General features: G+C 43.9%; 1 protein-coding gene across 1 annotated transcript in view; it reads left to right on the top strand.

The window, feature by feature from the left end:
• Positions 1–21,715, top strand: part of GABRB1 (gamma-aminobutyric acid type A receptor subunit beta1) — an 891,901-nt gene that overhangs the window by 853,044 nt on the left and 17,142 nt on the right. The window contains exon 8 of the mRNA XM_077279819.1: positions 6,403–6,653. Within this exon, the coding sequence (XP_077135934.1) occupies positions 6,403–6,653 (251 nt within the window). The remainder of the gene's footprint in view (positions 1–6,402; positions 6,654–21,715) is intronic.

Below are 21,715 nucleotides of genomic sequence, written 5' to 3'. Positions count from 1 at the left end.
GAAAAACTGGGATGGGCTCCCGCGCAATTTTCTCCGCCAGAGTGGTAAAGCCAGTGACTGAGGGCAGATATTAATAGCCTAGAGAGGGACCATGGTTATTGGCCCCCCTGGCTAAAAACATCTGCCCCCAGCCACCCCAGAAGAGGCGCATCTGTAAGATGCGCATATTCCGGTACTTAGCCTCTCTCTTCCCATTGCCGTGTAGAGGTGGAATATGGAGTAATAAGGGGTTAATGTCACCTTGCTATTCTAAGGTGACATTAAGTCTGGTTAGTAATGGAGAGTTGTCAATAACCCAATAGTATAAAAGAGTTAAAAAATACACACACATTAAGAATAAAGTATTTTAATGAAATAATTAAACACACAGGTTTTCCATCTTTATTACACTCTGAATCGAAGCGCAGCCCTCGTTCTCCTGTAAAAAATCCAAAGTAAAAAAAGCAACAATATCCCATACCTAACCGCTTTACAGTCAAGTCCCACGCTGCAATCCATCTTAAGGGGTTAAATAGTTTACAACCAGGAGCAGTGCTAATGCTACTGCCCTGACTGTAAACCACTGTGTAATGAATGAAAAGCTGCCAGTGCAGCCTCTCTGCCTGACCGGACATGAACTCATTAGCATGGGAAAGTTTCTGAACATTTTCCCATGCTGTCAAGTTCACCGCGGGTCAGGCTTCCACTGATGTCACTGAGGCTGCGCAGACTCCCTGCTTCACCCCCGGTGAACTTGACAGTATGGGAAAATATTCAGAAACTTTCCCATGCTACAGAGTTCATGTCCTGTCAGGCAGGGATATAGATAAAAAGAACCCGGCACTCAACTTAAGTATATGATGCACTTAATTTATTCGTAGTACCAATAAAACCTTTCGGTCAAAAGGGACCTTCATCAGTTACGTACTGACGTAGTCGATAGAGGGTGAGGGTGAGTAATAAATCTGTAACCGCGTTATCTGAATTTTCAGAGTTAAATGTCCATCTAGTCAGATAGAAGGAGATCTGTACTTTAGAGTAAAGGCCCCGTCTCACATAGCGATTTACCAACGATCACGACCAGCGATACGACCTGGCCGTGATCGTTGGTAAGTCGCTGTGTGGTCGCTGGGGAGCTGTCACACAGACAGCTCTCTCCAGCGACCAACGATCAGGGGAACGACTTCGGCATCGTTGAAACTGTCTTCAACGATGCCGAAGTCCCTCTGCAGCACCCGGGTAACCAGGGTAAACATCGGGTTACTAAGCGCAGGGCCGCGCTTAGTAACCCGATGTTTACCCTGGTTACCAAAAAAAACAAACAGTACATACTCACCATCTGATGTCCGTCAGGTCCCTTGCCGTCTGCTTCCTGCTCTGACTGAGCCGCCGTACAGTGAGAGCAGAGAGCAGCGGTGACGTCACCGCTGTGATCTGCTTTCACTTTCACTTTGCGGCGCTCAGTCAGAGCAGGAAGCAGACGGCAAGGGACCTGACGGACATCAGATGGTGAGTATGTACTGTTTGTTTTTTTTTTACATTTACGCTGGTGACCAGGGTAAACATCGGGTTACTAAGCGCGGCCCTGCGCTTAGTAACCCGATGTTTACCCTGGTTACCAGTGAAGACATCGCTGGATCGGTGTCACACACACCGATTCAGCGATGTCAGCGGGACCTCAACGACCAAAAAAAGGTCCAGGCCATTCCGACACGACCAGCGATCTCACAGCAGGGGCCTGGTCGCTGGTACGTGTCACACATAGCGAGATCGCTACTGAGGTCGCTGTTGCGTCACAAAACTAGTGACTCAGCAGCGATCTCGCTAGCGATCTCGCTATGTGAGACGGGGCCTTAAGAGTGTCCAGTATAAGACACGGAGTCCACCGCTTGTCAGAACTTTTCGGTCAAAGGGACCTTCATCAGTTACTAAAATAATTGAAAATTAACACAACAATACAACATACAGACAATGATATAACATTTAATAAACAAAGTTTATACAAAAAGGTAGAAAATGGTCATAATGGAAACAAAATAACAGTATTCATACATTTAGACAGAGCCACCGAGTAACTAGTTTAGAGGAAAATGAAAGATGGAATACTGGAAAAAGGTTCATACCGTACTGACGTAGTCGATAGAAATATGTGAGGGTGAGTAGTAAATCTGTAACTGCGTAATCTGTAAATACAATGAACGTATATGCCATTGCATAGCTAATTAGAAGCGGTGTATAGTGTGCACAGAGTGGGGCATAGTTTACCTGAATGCTCAGAGTTAAATTTCCATCTAGTCGGATAGAGGGAGATCCGTACTGTGGAAGCCAAATGGAGTGCATTACAGTCATGTTGCGGTAGAGACCTCATAGAGAGGAGTGAATACTGGCAGCAGATCTAGTAGTGAGCATTGTAGTGCGCTAAGTACTACCTTTAGGGTGAGAGTGTCCAGCATAAAACATGGAGCCAACCGCTTGTCAGAATGGATAGCGTGTGTGTGTCCGTATCTCAGGACAGTGTTATATAGAGCTATGTGGCTGGCAATGCCGCCCGGCGTCCGGACTGGAAGTGACGTCACCGGAAGTTGGTCATGCATTCCATAGGATCCGTATGGTGCATTCCATGTACCAGAAGTGACATGGGTGGGACAGGTAATCAGCCCTGCGTGTCACTAGTAGCTGTTGTAGAGCTGAGTTGTGGTAGTAGAGAATGATGCGGTGGTAACAGGAAAAGTTGGCTTGATTTATTACTCACCCTCACATATTTCTATCGACTACGTCAGTACGTAACTGATGAAGGTCCCTTTTGACCGAAACGTTTTATTGGTACTACGAATAACTTAAGTGCATCATATACTTAAGTTGAGTGCCGGGTTCTTCTTATCTATATGTACGGCTTTTTATTTTGTATTTTTTACAGGAGAATGAGGTCTTCGCTTGGATTGAGAGTGTAATAGCGATGAAAAACCTGTGTGTTTAATTATTTCATTAAATGACTTTATTCTTAATGTGTGTGTATTTTTTTAACTCTTTCATACTATTGGATTAATAATGGATAGGTGTCTTATTGACACCTCTGCATTATTAACCAGGGTTAATGTCACCTTACAATAGCAAGGTGACATTAACCCATTATTACTCATATGCCAGGGATACAGGGCAATGAGAAGAGAGAGGCTAAGTGCTGGAATAGGTGAATATTACAGATGCACCTTTTCTGGGGTGGCTGGGGGCAGATGTTTTTAACAGGGGGAGGCAATAACCATGGTCCCTCTCTAGGCTATTAATATCGGCCCTCACTCACTGGCTTTCCCTCTCTAGTGAAGAAAACAGCCCACGACATTTGGGCGCCCACAACAGTTTTTTCCGTGAATTAATCCTTTAATTTAACACCTACAGCTCCAAAATTTTACACACACACACTACTAACATTATTAGTGAGGGACATATAAAAATCTAACGGATATGCAATGGTTTACTGTATGTAAACCATGCCTCATATCCTGTCGGGTTCTGTAATGATTTAACAGAACCCAGCAATTGAATTATCAGCTATCCTGCTACCTAACTCCCTATGAAATATAAATATATATACAGTACAGACCAAGAGTTTTGCACACCTTCTCCTTTAAAGATTTTTCTGTATTTTCATGACTATGAAAATTGTACATTCACACTGAAGGCATCAAAACTATAAATTAACATATGTGGAATTATATACTTAACAAAAAAGTGTGAAACAACTGAAAATATGTCTTATATTCTAGGTCTTCAAAGTAGCCACCTTTTGCTTTGATGACTGCTTTGCATACTCTTGGCATTCTCTTGATGAGCTTCAAGAGGTAGTCACTGGGAATGGTCTTCCATCAATCTTAAAGGAGTTCCCAGAGATGCTTAGCACTTGTTGGCCCTTTTGCCTTCACTCTGTGGTCCAGCTCACCTCAAACCATCTCGATTGGGTTCAGGTCTGGTGACTGTGGAGGCCAGGCCATCTGGCGTAGCACCCCATTACTCTCCTTCTTGGTCAAATAACCCTTACGGAGCCTGGAGGTGTGTTTGGGGTCATTGTCCTGTTGAAAAATAAATGATGGTCCAACTAAACGCAAACCATCTGGAATAGCATGCCACTGCAAGATGCTGTGGTAGCCATGCTAGTTCAGTATGCCTTCAATTTTCAATAAATCCCCAACAGTGTCACCAGCAAATCACCCCCACACCATCACACCTCCTCTTCCATGCTTCACGGTGGGAACCAGGCATGTAGAGTTCATCCGTTCACCTTTTCTGCATCGCACAAAGACACGGTGGTTGGAACCAAAGATCTCAAATTTGGACTCATCAGACCAAAGCACAGATTTCCACTGTTGTAATGTTCATTCCTTGTGTTCTTTAGCCCAAACAAGTCTCTTCTGCTTGTTGCCTGTCCTTAGCAGTGGTTTCCTAGCAGCTATTTTACCATGAAGGCCTGCTGCACAAAGTCTCCTCTTAACAGTTGTTGTAGAGATGTGTCTGCTGCTAAAACTCTGTGTGGCATTGACCTGGTCTCTAATCTGAGCTGCTGTTAACCTGCAATTTCTGAGGCTGGTGACTCGGATAAACTTATCCTCAGAAGCAGAGGTGACTCTTGGTCTTCCTTTCCTGGGGCGGTCCTCATGTGAGCCAGTTTCTTTGTAGCGCTTCATGGTTTTTGCAACTGCACTTGGGACACTTATGTGCTATTTTCTTGCCATAATACAAATTCTAACAGTCTATTCAGTAGGAGTATCAGCTGTGTATCCACCAGACTTCTGCACAACACAACTGATGATCCCAACACCATTTATAAGGCAAGAAATCCCACTTACAGGGCATACCTGTGAAGTGAAAACCATTCCCGGTGACTACCTCTTGAAGCTCATCAAGAGAATGCCAAGAGTGTGCAAAGCAGTCATGAAAGCAAAAGGTGGCTACTTTGAAGAATCTAGAATATAAGAAATATTTTCAGTTGTTTCACACTTTTTTGTTACGTATATAATTCCACGTGTTCATTCATAGTTTTGATGCCTTCAGTGTGAATGTACAATTTTCATAGTCATGAAAATACTGAAAAATCTTTAAATGAGAAGGTGTGTCCAAACCTTTGGTCTGTACTATATATATATATATATATATATATATACAGTATATATATATATATATATATATATATATATATATTTACTGTACATGTTTTCACGAATATTTGAGGCCATGGATCCATTATATGTCCATTTTGCAAGCCGGCGAGAAAATCTCACCATACGGATACCATACAGATGTCACATGGATGCTTAGATGTGAGAAAATCACATCCTCGCATTGCACATGGATGACATACGGATCACTGTTCAGGGAACATTTCTACGATTCTCGTCCGTGTTAAACGGACCTTATTTTTATACGTTAAGTGTGACTCCAGCCTGAGTGGGATCTGCTTTCGGCAAGAAATATCTGCTGTTTGTAGCCTCCATTCATGCATAGAGCTATAGTATGACTCTGTCTTGAAATAGCAATGGACTCACGCTTATATTCTTAAACCTCTGGATTGTGCAATTCCTCTGTTATCTTTTCTGAATATGTATAAATAATCTATGGCCCTCTCCTATAATGTCATTACTGACTGGGGTGTGCAAGGACACACCTAATTAATGCCTTTTAGTCATTATATTCATACATGTATGGTGGAGGAACAGCAGAGAAAACTCACAAAACAGAGTTATTAGAAAGAAATAGTTTGAGGAAAATTTTATTAAAATGTTTAATAAAACAACTATGTTAGGCGAGTTAACATGTTCACTTGAAACATTTCACAAAGTACCAATTTAGCACTTATATGTGTATGAATTTACATATGCTTGTTAACTAACTAAGGGTATGTGCTCACGATGCGGATTTCCTGCGGATCCGCAGCGTTTTTTGCGGTGCAGAAACGCTGCAGATCTGCAAGTGATTTACAGTACAATGTAAATCAATGGTAGAAAAAAAAATGCTGTGCTAATGGTGCGGAAAATTCAGTGCAAAAACACTGCGGATTAAAAGAAGTAGCATGTCACTTTTTTGAGGATCTGCAACGTTTTTGTACCCATTCCATTACAGAAATCCGCAGGGGTAAAAAACGCAGTAAATCCGCAAAAAATCTGCAGCAAATCTAAAACAAACTCTGCACAAAAAATGCGTCAAATCCGCACCTGCGTTTTCTGCCAAGAGATGCAATCCGCACAAAAAATTCCTAAGCCTAATCCGCAACGTGTGCACATGGCCTCATAGCTATGATGGAAAACATATTACAGGTTTTGCATATTTAAGAAAACACAATCAGGAGGACATAGGGGGATAATTGGCTTTAAACTAGAACTTCACCTAGAGAAATATATGAATTTATTACACATTGTAAAACTTGTCTTCCAGGAATAACCACTGTGCTCACAATGACAACCATCAGCACCCATCTCAGAGAGACCCTACCAAAGATCCCTTACGTCAAAGCTATTGACATCTATTTGATGGGTTGTTTTGTATTTGTATTTTTGGCATTGCTGGAATACGCTTTTGTGAACTACATCTTCTTTGGAAAAGGTCCACAACTTCAGAAGAAAGCAGCAGAAAAGGCGGAAAAAGCGACTAATGAAAAAAACAAACTGGAAATGAACAAAGTTCAGGTGATAAGAAACTTTAAATTGAATTTTTACAGTTCATGGTTCTCAATGAATGGTGACGAAAGCATATGTGTACATACATAGATATTTAAAAATATGAACATGTATAACTGCAATGTATACTGAATGCCTAGAGATGAATCCCCCCAAGCTGTATTTACCATCTGTTGCCATTGGAGCCATCCTTCGGTAGGTCTATCTTGGACAGTGCAGGTATCCTGTCTTCCTTAGCTGAGCACGCTCTCATTCTCATGCGCGCTAACAGCTGTGTTCTCTTTCAGTGATTCATGGAACTATGCATGCAAGGTTGATTGAAGTGATTTTTGAGTCGGCTAAAACCTCAGTTTAACTGTGCTGTGGTGAGCCGCCTGCACTTGACAGAGAAAATCATGCATGCTGTTGCGACTATGTTGCACGTGTAGGGCTGACATCAACTGTGTTGTGCTCACACTCGACAGCAGTGCTTATGGTAGTGACTATGCTCCCAGAAATCTAAAACATATGACTATATACAGTAGGTACAGTTGAAACCAGAAGTTTACATACACTATATATTTGTGTCTACAACCCACAGAAGTTGTTCAGGTAGTGCAGCTCATCTACGATGGCACATCAATGCGAGCTGTGGAAAGATGGGTAGCTGTGCCTGTCAGCACAGTATCCAGAGCATGGAGCAGATACCAGGAAACAGGTCAATACACCAGGGGACATGGAGGGGGTCATAGGAGGGCCATAACCTAGCAGCAGGACCGCCATCTCCTCCTTTGTACAAGGAGGAACATGAGAAGCAGTGCCAGAGCCATGCAAAATGACCTCCAGGATGCCATTAACTCCATATGTGTGCTCAAACTGTCAGAAACAGACTCCATGAAGATGGTATATGGGACAAACGTCCACAAGTGGAGGTTGTGCTTACAGCACAATACTGTGCAGGGTGATTAGCATTTGCCAGAGAACACCAAGACTGGCAGATTCGACATTGGTATCATGTGCTCTTCATGGATGAGAGCAGGTTCACACTGAGCACATGTGACAGACGTGAGAGTCTGGACATGTTCTGCCTGCAACATCCATCCCCAACCATGAATGGTTTGACGGTGGGGCAGTAATGGTGTGGGGAGGCATTTAATTGGAGGGCCGCACAGCCCTCCATGTACTAGACAGAGGTACCCTGATTGCCAATAGGTACCGGGATGAGATCCTCAGACCCATTGTGAGACCATTTGCAGGTGCAGTTTGCCCTGAGTTCCTTCTGATGCATGACATGATAGGCCTCATGTGTTTGAAGTGTGTCAGCAGTTCCTGCATGATCAAGGCATTGATGCTATGGACTGTCCTGCCCATTTCCCAGACTTGAATCCAATAGAGCACATCTGGGACATCATGTCTCGTTGCACCACAGACTGTCCAGGAGTTGACTGATGCTTTAATCCAGGTCTGGGAGGAGATCCCTCAAGAGAACATCCGCCACCTCATTAGGAGTATGCCCAGTTATAGGGTTGTAGAGTTATAGGGGGGTCATACAGGCATGTAGGACACACACACTATTGAGCATCATTTCCTTGTCTTGCAGAATTTCCACTGAGGTTGGATCAGCCTGCAATTTTATTTTCTACTTTGATTTTGAGTATCATTCCAAATTCAGTCCTCTATGGGATATTAATTTTAATTTACATTGATCATTCTTATGTTTTATTGCTCTCAATGCTTTCCACTATGTAATGAATAAAGATTTGCAACTGAAATATTTCATTCAGTGATATCTAGGATGTAGGATTTTACTGTTCCCTTTATTTTTTAGCAGTATATATATATATATACAGGTATCTATATATATATATATATATATATATATATAGAGAGAGAGAGAGAGAGAGATAGATATATAGATATAGATATATACACCGCTCAAAAAAATAAAGGGAACACTTAACAGAATATAACTCCAAGTAAATCAAACTGTCCACTTAGGAAGCAACACTAATTGACAATCAATTTCACATGCTGTTGTGCAAATGGAATAGACAGCAGATGGAAATTATAGGCAATTATCAAGACACACTCAATAAAGGAGTGGTTCTGCAGGTGGGGACCACAGACCACATCTCAATACCAAAGCTTTCTGGCTGATGTTTCGGTCACTTTTGAATGTTGGTTGTGCTTTCACACTCATGGTAGCATGAGACAGACTCTACAACCCACACAAGTGGGTCAGGTAGTACAGCACATCCAGGATGGCACATCATTGCGAGCTGTGGCAAGAAGGTTTGCTGTGTCTGTCAGCGTAGTGTCCAGAGGCTGGAGATGCTACCAGGAGACAGGCCAGTACACCAGGAGACATGCAAAGGGCCATAGGAGGGCAACAACCCAGCAGCAGGACTGTTACCGCAGCCTTTGTGCAAGGAGGAACAGGAGGAGCACTGCCAGAGCCCTGCAAAATGACCTCCAGCAGGCCACAAACGTGCATGTGTCTGCACAAACGGTTAGAAACCAACTCCATGAGGATGGTCTGAGTGTCTGGCGTCCACAGATGCGGGTTGTGCTCACAGCCCAACACTGTGCAGAATGCTTGGCATATGCACAGAACACCAGGATTGGCAAATTCGCCACTGGCGCCCTGTGCTCTTCACAGATGAAAGCAGGTTCACACTGAGCACATGTGACAGACGTGACAGAGTTTGGAGATGCTGTAGAGAGCGATCTGCTGCCTGCAACATCCTTCAGCATGACCGGTTTGACAGTGGGTCAGTAATGGTGTGGGGTAGCATGGAGGGCCGCACAGCCCTCCATATGCTTGCCAGAGGTAGCCTGACTGCCATTAGGTACTGAGATGAGATCCTCAGACCCCTTGTGAGACCATATGCTGGTGCGGTTGGCTCTGGATTCCTCCTAATGCAGGACAATGCCAGATCTCATGTGGTTGGAGTGTGTCAGCAGTTCCTGAAAGATGACGGCATTGAAGCTATGGACTGGCCTGCCTGATCCCCAGACCTGAATCCGATTGAACACATCTGGGACATCATGTCTTGCACTGTTGTGAATTTACCTTTTGGCTCCCTCTAGTGGCTACTAGTGTTTTTACTCTGGGTATGTCTATCATCCCTTGTATGCTCACCTGGGTCGTTAGGTCAGGGGTGTTGCTATATTAGCTCCCTGGACCTTCAGTTCAATGCCTGGCAACGTTGATATCAGAGCTAATCTGTAGTGCTCTTGTCTACTGATCCTGGTTCCTGCTTGATTAAGCTAAGTCTGCTTTCTTGCTTTTTGCTATTGTTTTTGTTTGCATTTTTGTCCAGCTTGTACATAATCTGTATCCTATCCTTGCTGGAAGCTCTAGGGAGGCTGGAGTTCTCCCCCCGGGCCGTTAGACGGTTCGGGGGTTCTTGAATCTCCAGTGTGGATTTTTGTAGGGTTTTTGTTGACCATATAAGTTATCTTACTACATTCTGCTATTAGTGAGTGGGCCTCTCTTTGCTAAACCTAGTTCATCTCTGTGTTTGTCATTTCCTCTTACCTCACCGTTATTATTTGTGGGGGGCTTGTATCCAACTTTTGGGGTCTATTCTCTGGAGGCAAGAGAGGTCTTTGTTTTCCTCTTCTAGGGGTAGTTAGTCCTCCGGCTGGCGCGAGACATCTAGCGACCAACGTAGGCATGTTCCCCGGCTACTTCTAGTGTTGGCGTTAGGAGTAGATATATGGTCAACCCAGTTACCACTGCCCTATGAGCTGGATTTTTGTACTTCGCAGACTTGCTGATATCTCTGAGACCCTCGCCATTGGGGTCATAACAGTTTGCCAGGCCAGTATTAAATGTTAAATGCATTGCAGAAGCGGGATTATAAGAAAGAAAGTTCTGAGTTTTTTTTTTCTCTCTCTCATTTTTTTTTTCTTTTCCCCTTTACCTCTGAGTGGCTTGTGATTGCTGCAGACATGAATGTCCAGACCTTGATTACAAGTGTGGACCAGCTTGCTGCTCGTGTGCAGGGCATACAAGATTATGTTACCAGAAATCCTATGTCAGAACCTAAGATACCGATTCCTGAACTGTTTTCCGGAGACCGATTTAAGTTTAGAAATTTCAGGAATAATTGTAAATTGTTTTTGTCCCTGAGACCCTGTTCCTCTGGAGACTCCGCTCAGCAAGTGAAAATTGTTATTTCTTTTTTACGGGGCGACCCTCAGGATTGGGCTTTCTCGCTGACGCCAGGAGATCCGGCATTGGCTGATATTGATGCGTTTTTTCTGGCGCTCGGTTTGCTTTATGAGGAACCCAATCTTGAGATTCAGGCAGAAAAAGCCTTGCTGGCTATGTCTCAGGGCCAGGACGAGGCTGAAGTGTATTGCCAGAAATTTCGGAAATGGTCCGTGCTGACCCAGTGGAACGAGTGTGCATTGGCTGCAAATTTTAGAAATGGTCTTTCTGAAGCCATTAAGAATGTGATGGTGGGTTTTCCCATTCCCACAGGTCTGAATGATTCTATGGCCCTGGCTATTCAAATAGACCGGCGGTTGCGGGAGCGCAAAACCGCAAATTCCCTCATGGTGTTGTCTGAACAGGCACCTGAATTAATGCAATGTGATAGAATCCTGACTAGAAATGAGCGGAAAATTCATAGACGCCAGAATGGCTTGTGTTACTACTGTGGTGATTCTACACATGTTATCTCAGCATGCTCTAAACGTCTTACTAAGGTTGTTAGTCTGGTCGTCATTGGTAATTTGCAACCTAAATTTATTCTATCTGTAACTTTGATTTGCTCACTGTCATCGTATCCTGTCATGGCGTTTGTGGACTCAGGTGCGGCCCTGAGCCTTATGGATCTGTCATTTGCCAAGTGCTGCGGATTTGTTCTTGAGCCATTGGAAAATCCTATCCCTCTTAGGGGTATTGATTCTACGCCATTGGCAAAAAATAAACCGCAGTTTTGGACACAGGTTACCATGTGCATGACTCCCGAACATCGGGAGGTAATACGTTTTCTTGTTCTGCATAAAATGCATGATTTGGTTGTTTTGGGTTTGCCATGGTTACAGACCCATAATCCAGTCTTGGACTGGAAGGCTATGTCAGTGTCAAGTTGGGGCTGCCATGGAATTCATGGAGATTCCCTGCCCTTGTCTATTGCTTCTTCTACGCCTTCGGAAGTTCCGGCGTATTTGTCTGATTATCAGGATGTCTTCAGCGAGTCTAAGTCCAGTGCACTGCCTCCTCATAGGGAATGTGACTGTGCAATAGATTTGATCCCTGGCAGTAAGTTTCCTAAGGGGAGACTGTTTAATCTGTCGGTACCTGAACATACCGCGATGCGTTCATATATCAAGGAGTCTCTTGAGAAGGGGCATATCCGTCCTTCTTCTTCCCCTCTTGGTGCGGGATTCTTTTTTGTGGCCAAAAAGGACGGATCTTTGAGGCCTTGTATTGACTATCGGCTTTTAAATAAGATCACTGTCAAATTTCAGTATCCTTTGCCGTTGTTGTCAGATTTGTTTGCCCGGATTAAAGGTGCCAAGTGGTTCACCAAGATAGACCTTCGTGGTGCGTACAACCTTGTGCGCATTAGGCAGGGCGATGAATGGAAAACCGCATTCAATACGCCCGAAGGTCATTTTGAGTACTTGGTGATGCCATTTGGGCTCTCTAATGCACCTTCAGTTTTTCAGTCCTTCATGCATGACATTTTCCGGAAGTATCTGGATAAATTTTTGATTGTTTATCTGGATGATATTCTGGTTTTTTCTGATGATTGGGACTCGCATGTGGAGCAGGTCAGGATGGTTTTTGAGATTTTGCGTGAAAATTCTTTGTTTGTAAAAGGCTCAAAGTGTCTCTTTGGTGTACAGAAGGTTCCCGTTTTGGGGTTCATTTTTTCCCCTTCTGCTGTGGAGATGGATCCAGTCAAGGTCCGAGCTATTCATGATTGGACTCAACCCTCGTCAGTTAAGAGTCTACAGAAGTTCTTGGGTTTTGCTAACTTCTACCGTCGTTTTATCGCAAATTTCTCTAGCGTTGTTAAACCGCTGACGGATATGACCAAGAAAGGCTCTGATGTAGCTAACTGGGCTCCTGCTGCCGTGGAGGCTTTCCAGGAGTTGAAACGCCGGTTTACTTCGGCGCCTGTTTTGTGCCAGCCTGATGTCTCACTTCCCTTTCAGGTTGAGGTGGATGCTTCGGAGATTGGGGCAGGGGCCGTTTTGTCGCAGAGAGGCCCTGGTTGCTCTACTATGAGACCTTGTGCCTTTTTCTCTAGGAAGTTTTCGCCGGCAGAGCGAAATTATGATGTGGGCAATCGGGAGTTATTGGCCATGAAGTGGGCATTTGAGGAGTGGCGTCATTGGCTCGAGGGTGCTAAGCATCGGGTGGTGGTCTTGACTGATCACAAAAATTTGATGTATCTCGAGTCTGCTAAACGCCTGAATCCTAGACAGGCCCGCTGGTCATTGTTTTTCTCCCGTTTTGACTTTGTGGTCTCGTATTTACCAGGTTCTAAGAATGTGAAGGCCGATGCTCTGTCTAGGAGCTTTGTGCCTGATGCTCCTGGAGTCGCTGAACCTGAGGGTATTCTTAAGGAAGGAGTTATCTTGTCAGCGATTTCTCCAGATCTGCGACGTGTGTTGCAGAGATTTCAGGCTGGTAGGCCTGACTCTTGTCCACCTGACAGATTGTTTGTGCCTGCTAAATGGACCAGCAGAGTCATTTCCGAGGTTCATTCCTCAGTGTTGGCAGGGCACCCGGGAATTTTTGGCACCAGAGATCTGGTGGCCAGGTCCTTTTGGTGGCCTTCCTTGTCAAGGGATGTGCGGTCATTTGTGCAGTCCTGCGGTACTTGTGCTCGAGCTAAGCCTTGCTGTTCTCGTGCCAGCGGGTTGCTCTTGCCCTTGCCTGTCCCGAAGAGACCTTGGACACACATCTCTATGGATTTCATTTCGGATCTCCCGGTGTCTAAAGGCATGTCTGTCATCTGGGTGATATGTGATCGTTTCTCCAAGATGGTCCATCTGGTTCCTTTGCCTAAGCTGCCTTCCTCTGCTGATCTGGTTCCTGTGTTCTTCCAGAACGTGGTTCGTTTGCACGGCATTCCTGAGAATATTGTGTCGGACAGAGGATCCCAGTTTGTTTCCAGGTTCTGGCGATCCTTTTGTAGTAGGATGGGCATTGATTTGTCGTTTTCGTCCGCTTTTCATCCACAGACTAACGGACAAACGGAACGAACTAATCAGACTCTGGAGGCGTATTTGAGGTGTTTTGTCTCTTCTGATCAGGATGATTGGGTGACCTTCTTGCCGTTGGCTGAATTTGCCCTTAATAATCGGGCTAGTTCTGCCACCTTGGTTTCGCCATTTTTCTGCAACTCCGGTTTCCATCCTCGTTTTTCCTCGGGACATGTGGAGCCTTCTGACTGTCCTGGAGTGGATTCTGTGGTGGATAGGTTGCAGCGGATCTGGAATCATGTGGTGGACAACTTGAAGTTGTCACAGGAGAAGGCTCAGCGTTTTGCCAATCGCCGCCGCGGTGTGGGTCCCCGACTTCGTGTTGGGGATTTGGTGTGGCTGTCTTCTCGATTTGTTCCTATGAAGGTCTCCTCTCCCAAATTTAAGCCTCGATTCATTGGTCCTTACAAGATATTGGAGATCCTTAATCCTGTATCCTTTCGCCTGGATCTTCCGGTGTCGTTTGCCATTCACAACGTATTTCATAGGTCCTTGTTGCGGCGGTACGTTGTGCCTGTGGTTCCTTCTGCTGAGCCTCCTGCTCCGGTGTTGGTTGAGGGCGAGTTGGAGTACGTGGTGGAGAAGATCTTAGATTCTCGTCTCTCCAGGCGGAGGCTTCAGTACCTGGTCAAGTGGAAGGGCTATGGTCAGGAGGATAATTCCTGGGTGGTCGCCTCTGATGTGCATGCGGCCGATTTAGTTCGCGCCTTTCACGCCGCTCATCCTGATCGCCCTGGTGGTCTTGGTGAGGGTTCGGTGACCCCTCACTAAGGGGGGGGTACTGTTGTGAATTTACCTTTTGGCTCCCTCTAGTGGCTACTAGTGTTTTTACTCTGGGTATGTCTATCATCCCTTGTATGCTCACCTGGGTCGTTAGGTCAGGGGTGTTGCTATATTAGCTCCCTGGACCTTCAGTTCAATGCCTGGCAACGTTGATATCAGAGCTAATCTGTAGTGCTCTTGTCTACTGATCCTGGTTCCTGCTTGATTAAGCTAAGTCTGCTTTCTTGCTTTTTGCTATTGTTTTTGTTTGCATTTTTGTCCAGCTTGTACATAATCTGTATCCTATCCTTGCTGGAAGCTCTAGGGAGGCTGGAGTTCTCCCCCCGGGCCGTTAGACGGTTCGGGGGTTCTTGAATCTCCAGTGTGGATTTTTGTAGGGTTTTTGTTGACCATATAAGTTATCTTACTACATTCTGCTATTAGTGAGTGGGCCTCTCTTTGCTAAACCTAGTTCATCTCTGTGTTTGTCATTTCCTCTTACCTCACCGTTATTATTTGTGGGGGGCTTGTATCCAACTTTTGGGGTCTATTCTCTGGAGGCAAGAGAGGTCTTTGTTTTCCTCTTCTAGGGGTAGTTAGTCCTCCGGCTGGCGCGAGACATCTAGCGACCAACGTAGGCATGTTCCCCGGCTACTTCTAGTGTTGGCGTTAGGAGTAGATATATGGTCAACCCAGTTACCACTGCCCTATGAGCTGGATTTTTGTACTTCGCAGACTTGCTGATATCTCTGAGACCCTCGCCATTGGGGTCATAACATTGCACCATCCACCAACGTCACGTTGCACCGCAGACTGTCCAGGAGTTGGTGGATGCTTTAGTCCAGGTCTGGGAGGAGATCCCTCAGGAGAACATCCGCTGCCTCATCAGGAGCATGCCCAGACACTGTAGGGAGATCATACAGGCACGTGGAGGCCACACACACCACTGAGCATCATTTCCTTGTCTTGAAGCATTTCCACTGAAGTTGGATCAGCCTGTAACTTCATTTTCCACTTTGATTTTGAGCATCATTACAACTCCAGACCTCCGAGGGATATTAGTTGTGATTTACGTTGATCATTTTTAGGTTTTATTGTTCTCAACAAATTCCTCTATGTAATGAGTAAAGATTTGCAACTGGAATATTTGATTCAGTGATATCAAGGATGTGGGATTTTAGTGTTCCCTTTATTTTTTTGAGAAGTGTATATATACTGTATATATATATATATATATATATATATATATATATATATATATATATATATATATATATATATATACAGTCCAGGCCAAAAGTTTGGACACGCATTCTCATTTAAAGATTTTTCTGTAATTTCATGACTATGAAAATTGTAAATTCACACTGAAAGCATCAAAACTATGAATTAACACATGTGGAATTATAAACTTAAAAAATAATTGTGAAACAACGAAAAATATGTCTTATATTCTAGGTTCTTCAAAGTAGCCACCTTTTGCTTTGATGACTGCTTTGCACACTCTTGGAATTCTCTTGATGAGCTTTCCACTTTCGGATTATGACCCCAACAGTGCTCACTGGAACCTACAGTAGTTTAGAAATTCTTCTGTAAACAATGTCATCAGTATGTTTTGCAACAATAAGGTTGCAAATTTCTTGAGGCAGCTCACTTGTTTTACCCATCAGGAGATGTTTCTTGTGTGGCACCTTAGTAATTAGACACCTTTGTATAGGCCGTCAGTTAAACCAGCTGATTTTATTTTTCACTAAGTGGCAGGACTGTGTTATAATTACTGTAATTACTGATAGATTTCAGTTGGTGTCTTGACTTTCCATGGCTTTTTGCACCTCTCTTTCTTTTTGTGTTCAATACTTCTTCCCTGTATCATTTCTCATTATTACACATGGCTTAATTTATGGACATCTATGGTTTGATTGCTTTGACTGTGTGGATTGGATGGGTTGTAAGCGACATCTGGTGAGAATTTCATGTCAATAGCACTTTCAGAAATATATTACTTAGAAAATTGGTGACGTGTTCAACACTTATTTCACTTGCTCTATCTATATATAGCATATAACAGCATGTTTGTTCAATCTGCTCTGAGCAGCTGGAAGCACAGAGGGGCAAAAGCAGACAAAAAGACAAACAAAGGTACAAGTAAGAAACCTAATGTTGGGCTTAGTCTGTATATTAACAATAGCTCTGCTGGTACTGTACTCAACACTTTGTCTAAATGTTGGAGGTGCTAAATGAGGGACTCTCCTCTACTTCTTGTATGCCCTAATATATTTGAAAATTAATTTACTAAACCATAAAACTAAGTCAGCTAGAGAACTGTGGAAATATTATTAGATAGTATTTCCTAGTCAAGAACTGCGGTGATACTCTAAATTCAGTATATTGAGTCATAAATAAAAAGTCATAGCCATCTTATATTACATTCCTGGTGAATGGCCTCAGAAAATAATAGGGTTTAGCTTTAGCTGTGGTGAAACATAACCCACTAACACCTCTTTTGAGCATATATTCTCAAATTAATTGTTTTTATATATTTTAATGATTGTTTGCCTTTGATCTTACCTCTTCATGCCTAGCTCAGGATGTAATCAGTGATGCTTATGCATACATTTGTTCCATTCGAGCACTCATTTTTGCTGAGTGTTTTCTGCAGGTGCATCTATGGCTTACATTATTCTTTTCTGCTCTTAGACTGGATGCAGGGTCTTTTGAGATAAAAACATGTGTGTCCTTATGACAATAAGCTTTTTCCATGAGTACATTTTATTAGCCTGGTGAACTATAATAAACAAAAAAATGGAACCTGTGAGTACATTGTAGTATAATTATAGGTGTTTTCTACATGAGAGAACACCTTCCCATATTCTAATTTAGACCAAAGGGACATAGTAGAGGGGGTCCATATTTTCTGTCCACATAAATATCTACACTTTTGGCAGTCTTAAAGATTAGTCTGTCATCATCAATATTCGTCGGCCTGTGTAAACAGGCCAATAAATGAGCATCAATTAATTTTTATGTAGTTGATTGGTACTCATAATTGGCTGAAATTGGCCCATATAAATGCACCTTTAGTTATCAATTAAATAGTTGAGCTGTCATTTAAATGGCTAGCATATAGCTCTTATCCATCGGACACATGTAGTTCATTGATCCCTGGGAAAGTTTGATTTGAATGAGGTGTTGATCTGATAAGACAATCTTTTAACAGGTTAGGCTTTAGTTCTAGTCACATAAAATTTCAGTAAAGTTTAGTTATTATTTTACTCACTTATATAGCGCTATTGCTTCCTCAGCGCTTTACAAATATCATCATCACTGTCCCTATTGTAGCTCACAATTAGAGATGAGCGAAGTTGTTCTGAAAATGTTGGCCAATCTCAACTACGGCATGAACATTGCACATTCGGATTCATGTTCGTGTTCCCGAACATTTTCCTCAAATTAGGCAAAATTCAGGCCAAGTTCAGTAAATGATCAAGTTTCCACTAATACTTTTGTTAGGACTTTTGCTAGGATAGTGGCGCTGTATGATGATCGGGGGAGGACATGTTTAATGAGGGGAGTGTGTGGGAAGAGGACAGAATAGCTTTAGACTGTTATTCTTTTTTTTTTTAATCAACTTAATGTGTTGAGATTTTGGCAGCCAATCTGGGAGCAGAAACCATCCACAGTGTGCAAACACAAGGGCTTGTGTCATTGGCTGTCGAAGTCACGTGTCCCTCTCCATATAAAAAGTGGACATGTGACTTTGGTGCCATTTTGAGAGTGTAACAGCATAGTGAGACTGCTGCAAGTAGTCAGATAGTTAGCTAAGCAGTTTATTCTCAGCTGGTTCAGATAGATAGGATTCTACGTCATATCGACCTTCCAGCATATAAATCTGGAGTGCTGATTCTGTGGTACAGCAACCTATCACCACTCCTGCATATAAATCCTTTGTGCTAATTATGTGATCCAGCCACCAGTCCACATTTCAGCATATCAATCTTTTGTGCTAATTGTCTGGTTCAGCCACCAGTCCAGATTTTAGCATCTAAATACTTTGTGCTAATTGTGTGGTCCAGCCACCAGTCCACATTTCAGCATATAAATACTTTGTGCTAACTCTATGGTCCAGCCATACTATCTCAGCAAATAAATACTGATTGTTAATTTAGTGACAGATGACTGACAGGTCTGGGCCTAGGGTTCTGAAACAGCTGGTTAAATGAAAGGAAGGGTAAATCCAACATGAGTGGTAAAAAGTGGTGGAGGGGGAATAGGCATGGTATTCAAGGTGTACGTGGGGCAGGTGGTAATGTTACTTAAAGCTCTACTGAACAAACACTGGTTTCTCCTATCCAAAGGCAACTGACAACTTCAGTTACTGGATAGGCTACTAAACTCCTTTCCTTTGGAAGCTGCACAATGGCACACCTTGTAGATGAGGGGCAGAAAGAGCATGTGCTCCAGTAGATGGCAAGCACTGCTTCACACACAGAACAGTCCTCAGAGGTGGCATCCCAATTACTCTTGATTTCCCCGTCATCACAATTCTCCAACCACCTAACTGACTGTGGGGAACCACAGATGGGTAAATCTGCAGAGATTTTTACATGGGCATCAGAGGTCTGCTCCAAAGATTCACAGACTCAAGAGGAAAAAAGTATCTGCACCGATGTCCAAAATATTTTAAGCAGATCCGAGTCCCAGCAGAATCTAGATCCTCGTCACCAGAATTTAACCCTCGGAGGCAGAGGTGATTCTGATGAGACTCAGAGTGAGACCACAGGGTGAGGAGTGGAAAGAGCAGAGAGGATGATGATGAGGTTCCCACTCATCATCCCACTTGGTGTGAACCCACAGGCACGCAGACACCAAATACACATCTTTCTCAATTCACCATAACATCTCCGCCTGCACCTCACTCACAGTCTAGCTGTCAGGCTGGGACAGGAGTATGTACGGCGAACGACACAGCATTTGAGTACAACGGGATGGAAAATGGAGAGGAAGACCCTAACGGTCAGGAGTGGGGGATGGGACACCTCCTGACACAAACATGTGCTTGTCCCTAAGCTTTCCTAATGCCCAATGTGGGTCCTTCCTCCCCTCTGCCATCACGTGCCAAGTCCCTGACTGTCACCTCTACTAACCATGGCTAGTGCACTGGTCGGCAAGGATGCTAGCTTCACTGCTGCAGATGATATTACACAGGTAAAGAGACAAACAAGGGACAGACAAAAAGGATTCTACTCAGCTCAGAATCTGATGATAAGCTCCACAACAGCAGATTAAACATCAACAGGATAACAGAACTACAGCAGCAACAATACTACAGTCACTGGTGGGCTCCACACACCTAGCTGATCTGCAAAGAAGAAAACTCTATAACTAGCCATCAGCTGATGGGTCATGTCACAATTTAAATGGAGGTGGGAGTGGTTACCAACAAACATCAGCTGACAAACCTAAAAGAGACTGCCAGCAAGAGACTGACATTAACTCTTGCTGGACCGAAAAAAAAACATTTAAATTTCAGCAGACCCCGAGTTGCCATAAATCCCTTAAGAATTAGTGACACCAGCTGTTTGTCATGTACACAGTACTCCACCCCTCCAGCCCTCTGTCCCACAGTTGTGGTCACGTAAAAGATTTTTTCCTCCTACACATGCCAGAACTAAGAGCTTGAGCTTTACCATCTCCAATCTGTTGGCTATAGAAATGCTGCCTTTCTGTCTGGTGGATACAGACTGTTTCAGAAAGCTGATGACCATTGTAGTCTATCAGTACCAGTTGGCCAGTCACCATTACATCTCTAAGAAACCTGCACCTGCGCTACACCAGCATGTTGCAGACAACATCACCTGTTCCTTGAAAAAATCTATGTCTGACAGGGTGCATTACACCATTGACACGTGGATGAGCAAGCATGGCAAGGGGAGTTACATCTCGCCGACTGGTCACTGGGTGTCTGGTGGCTGCAAAGGCAGGCAGCGTAGGGGCTGATTCAGAAGTCTTGAAATTCCCAAGGCTTGTGGGACAAACTTCTGTATCTTACACTTTATCCACTGCTTCTGCCTCTTCCACCTCCTCTAGTGCCTCCACGTGCGCCTTCAAACTCTCTCTTAATGAGACACGCATTCTAAGTATGAAATTGACAAGGTTACGATTAGGTGGATTCATAATTGGCTCAGTGATTGTACTAAGAGTGGTAATAAATAGTTGCACATCCAATTGGAAGAGTGTTTAAAGTGAGGTACCACAAGGCTCTGTCCTGGCCCCAGTGTCATTCAACATTTTTGTGAATGATCTAGATAAGGGAATTGAAGGTAAACTAATCACATTTACAGGCAACAAAAAGCTAGGAGGGATAGCTAAAGGTACCGTCACACTCAGCAACTTTGCATGAGAATGACAACGATCCATTATGTTGCAGCGTCCTGGATAGCGATCTCGTTGTGTTTGACACGCAGCAGTGATCTGGATCCCGCTGTGATATCGCTGGTCGGAGCTAGAAGTACAGAACTTTATTTCGTCGTCAGGTCGGCGTGTATCGTCATGTTTGACATCAAAAGCAATGATGTCAGCAATGTTTTACATGGAGCTAACAACCAGCGAGAACGATAAGTGAGTCTCCGTTACGTCACTGGATCGCTCCTGCATTGTTCTGGAGCTGCTGTGTTTGACGTCTCTACAGCGACCAAAACAGCAACGCTCCAGCGATCGGCTCGTTGTCTATATCGCTGCAGCATCGCTGAGTGTGACGGTACCTTAACACTAGAGAAGACAAAGAATGGATTCAGAAGGATCTAGATAAGCTTGAACAATGGGCAGCAACTAATTGAATGGTATATAACCCCTTTCCGACATCGGGCGTAATAGTACACCGATGTTGAACTACCCCTCTTTGGTGTGGGCTCCAGTGCTAAGCCCACACCTATCCAGTCACATAACATGTCATATATACAGCTGACATGTGCCTGCAACAGCCGTGGGTGGAATCGTGATCTGACAGCGGCTATTAACTCACCCTTACCGGAAGCGCATCACTAAACCTGCCCATTGGTGACGCCGTCACCTGATCGCGATTCACCGATGGGTCG

Source organism: Ranitomeya variabilis, chromosome 1, assembly GCF_051348905.1.
Source record: "Ranitomeya variabilis isolate aRanVar5 chromosome 1, aRanVar5.hap1, whole genome shotgun sequence".
NCBI classification, from domain to species: Eukaryota; Metazoa; Chordata; class Amphibia; order Anura; family Dendrobatidae; genus Ranitomeya; species Ranitomeya variabilis.
The sequence above is the reverse complement of the archived record's forward strand: the minus strand, read 5'-3'. Positions and strand labels throughout refer to the sequence as shown.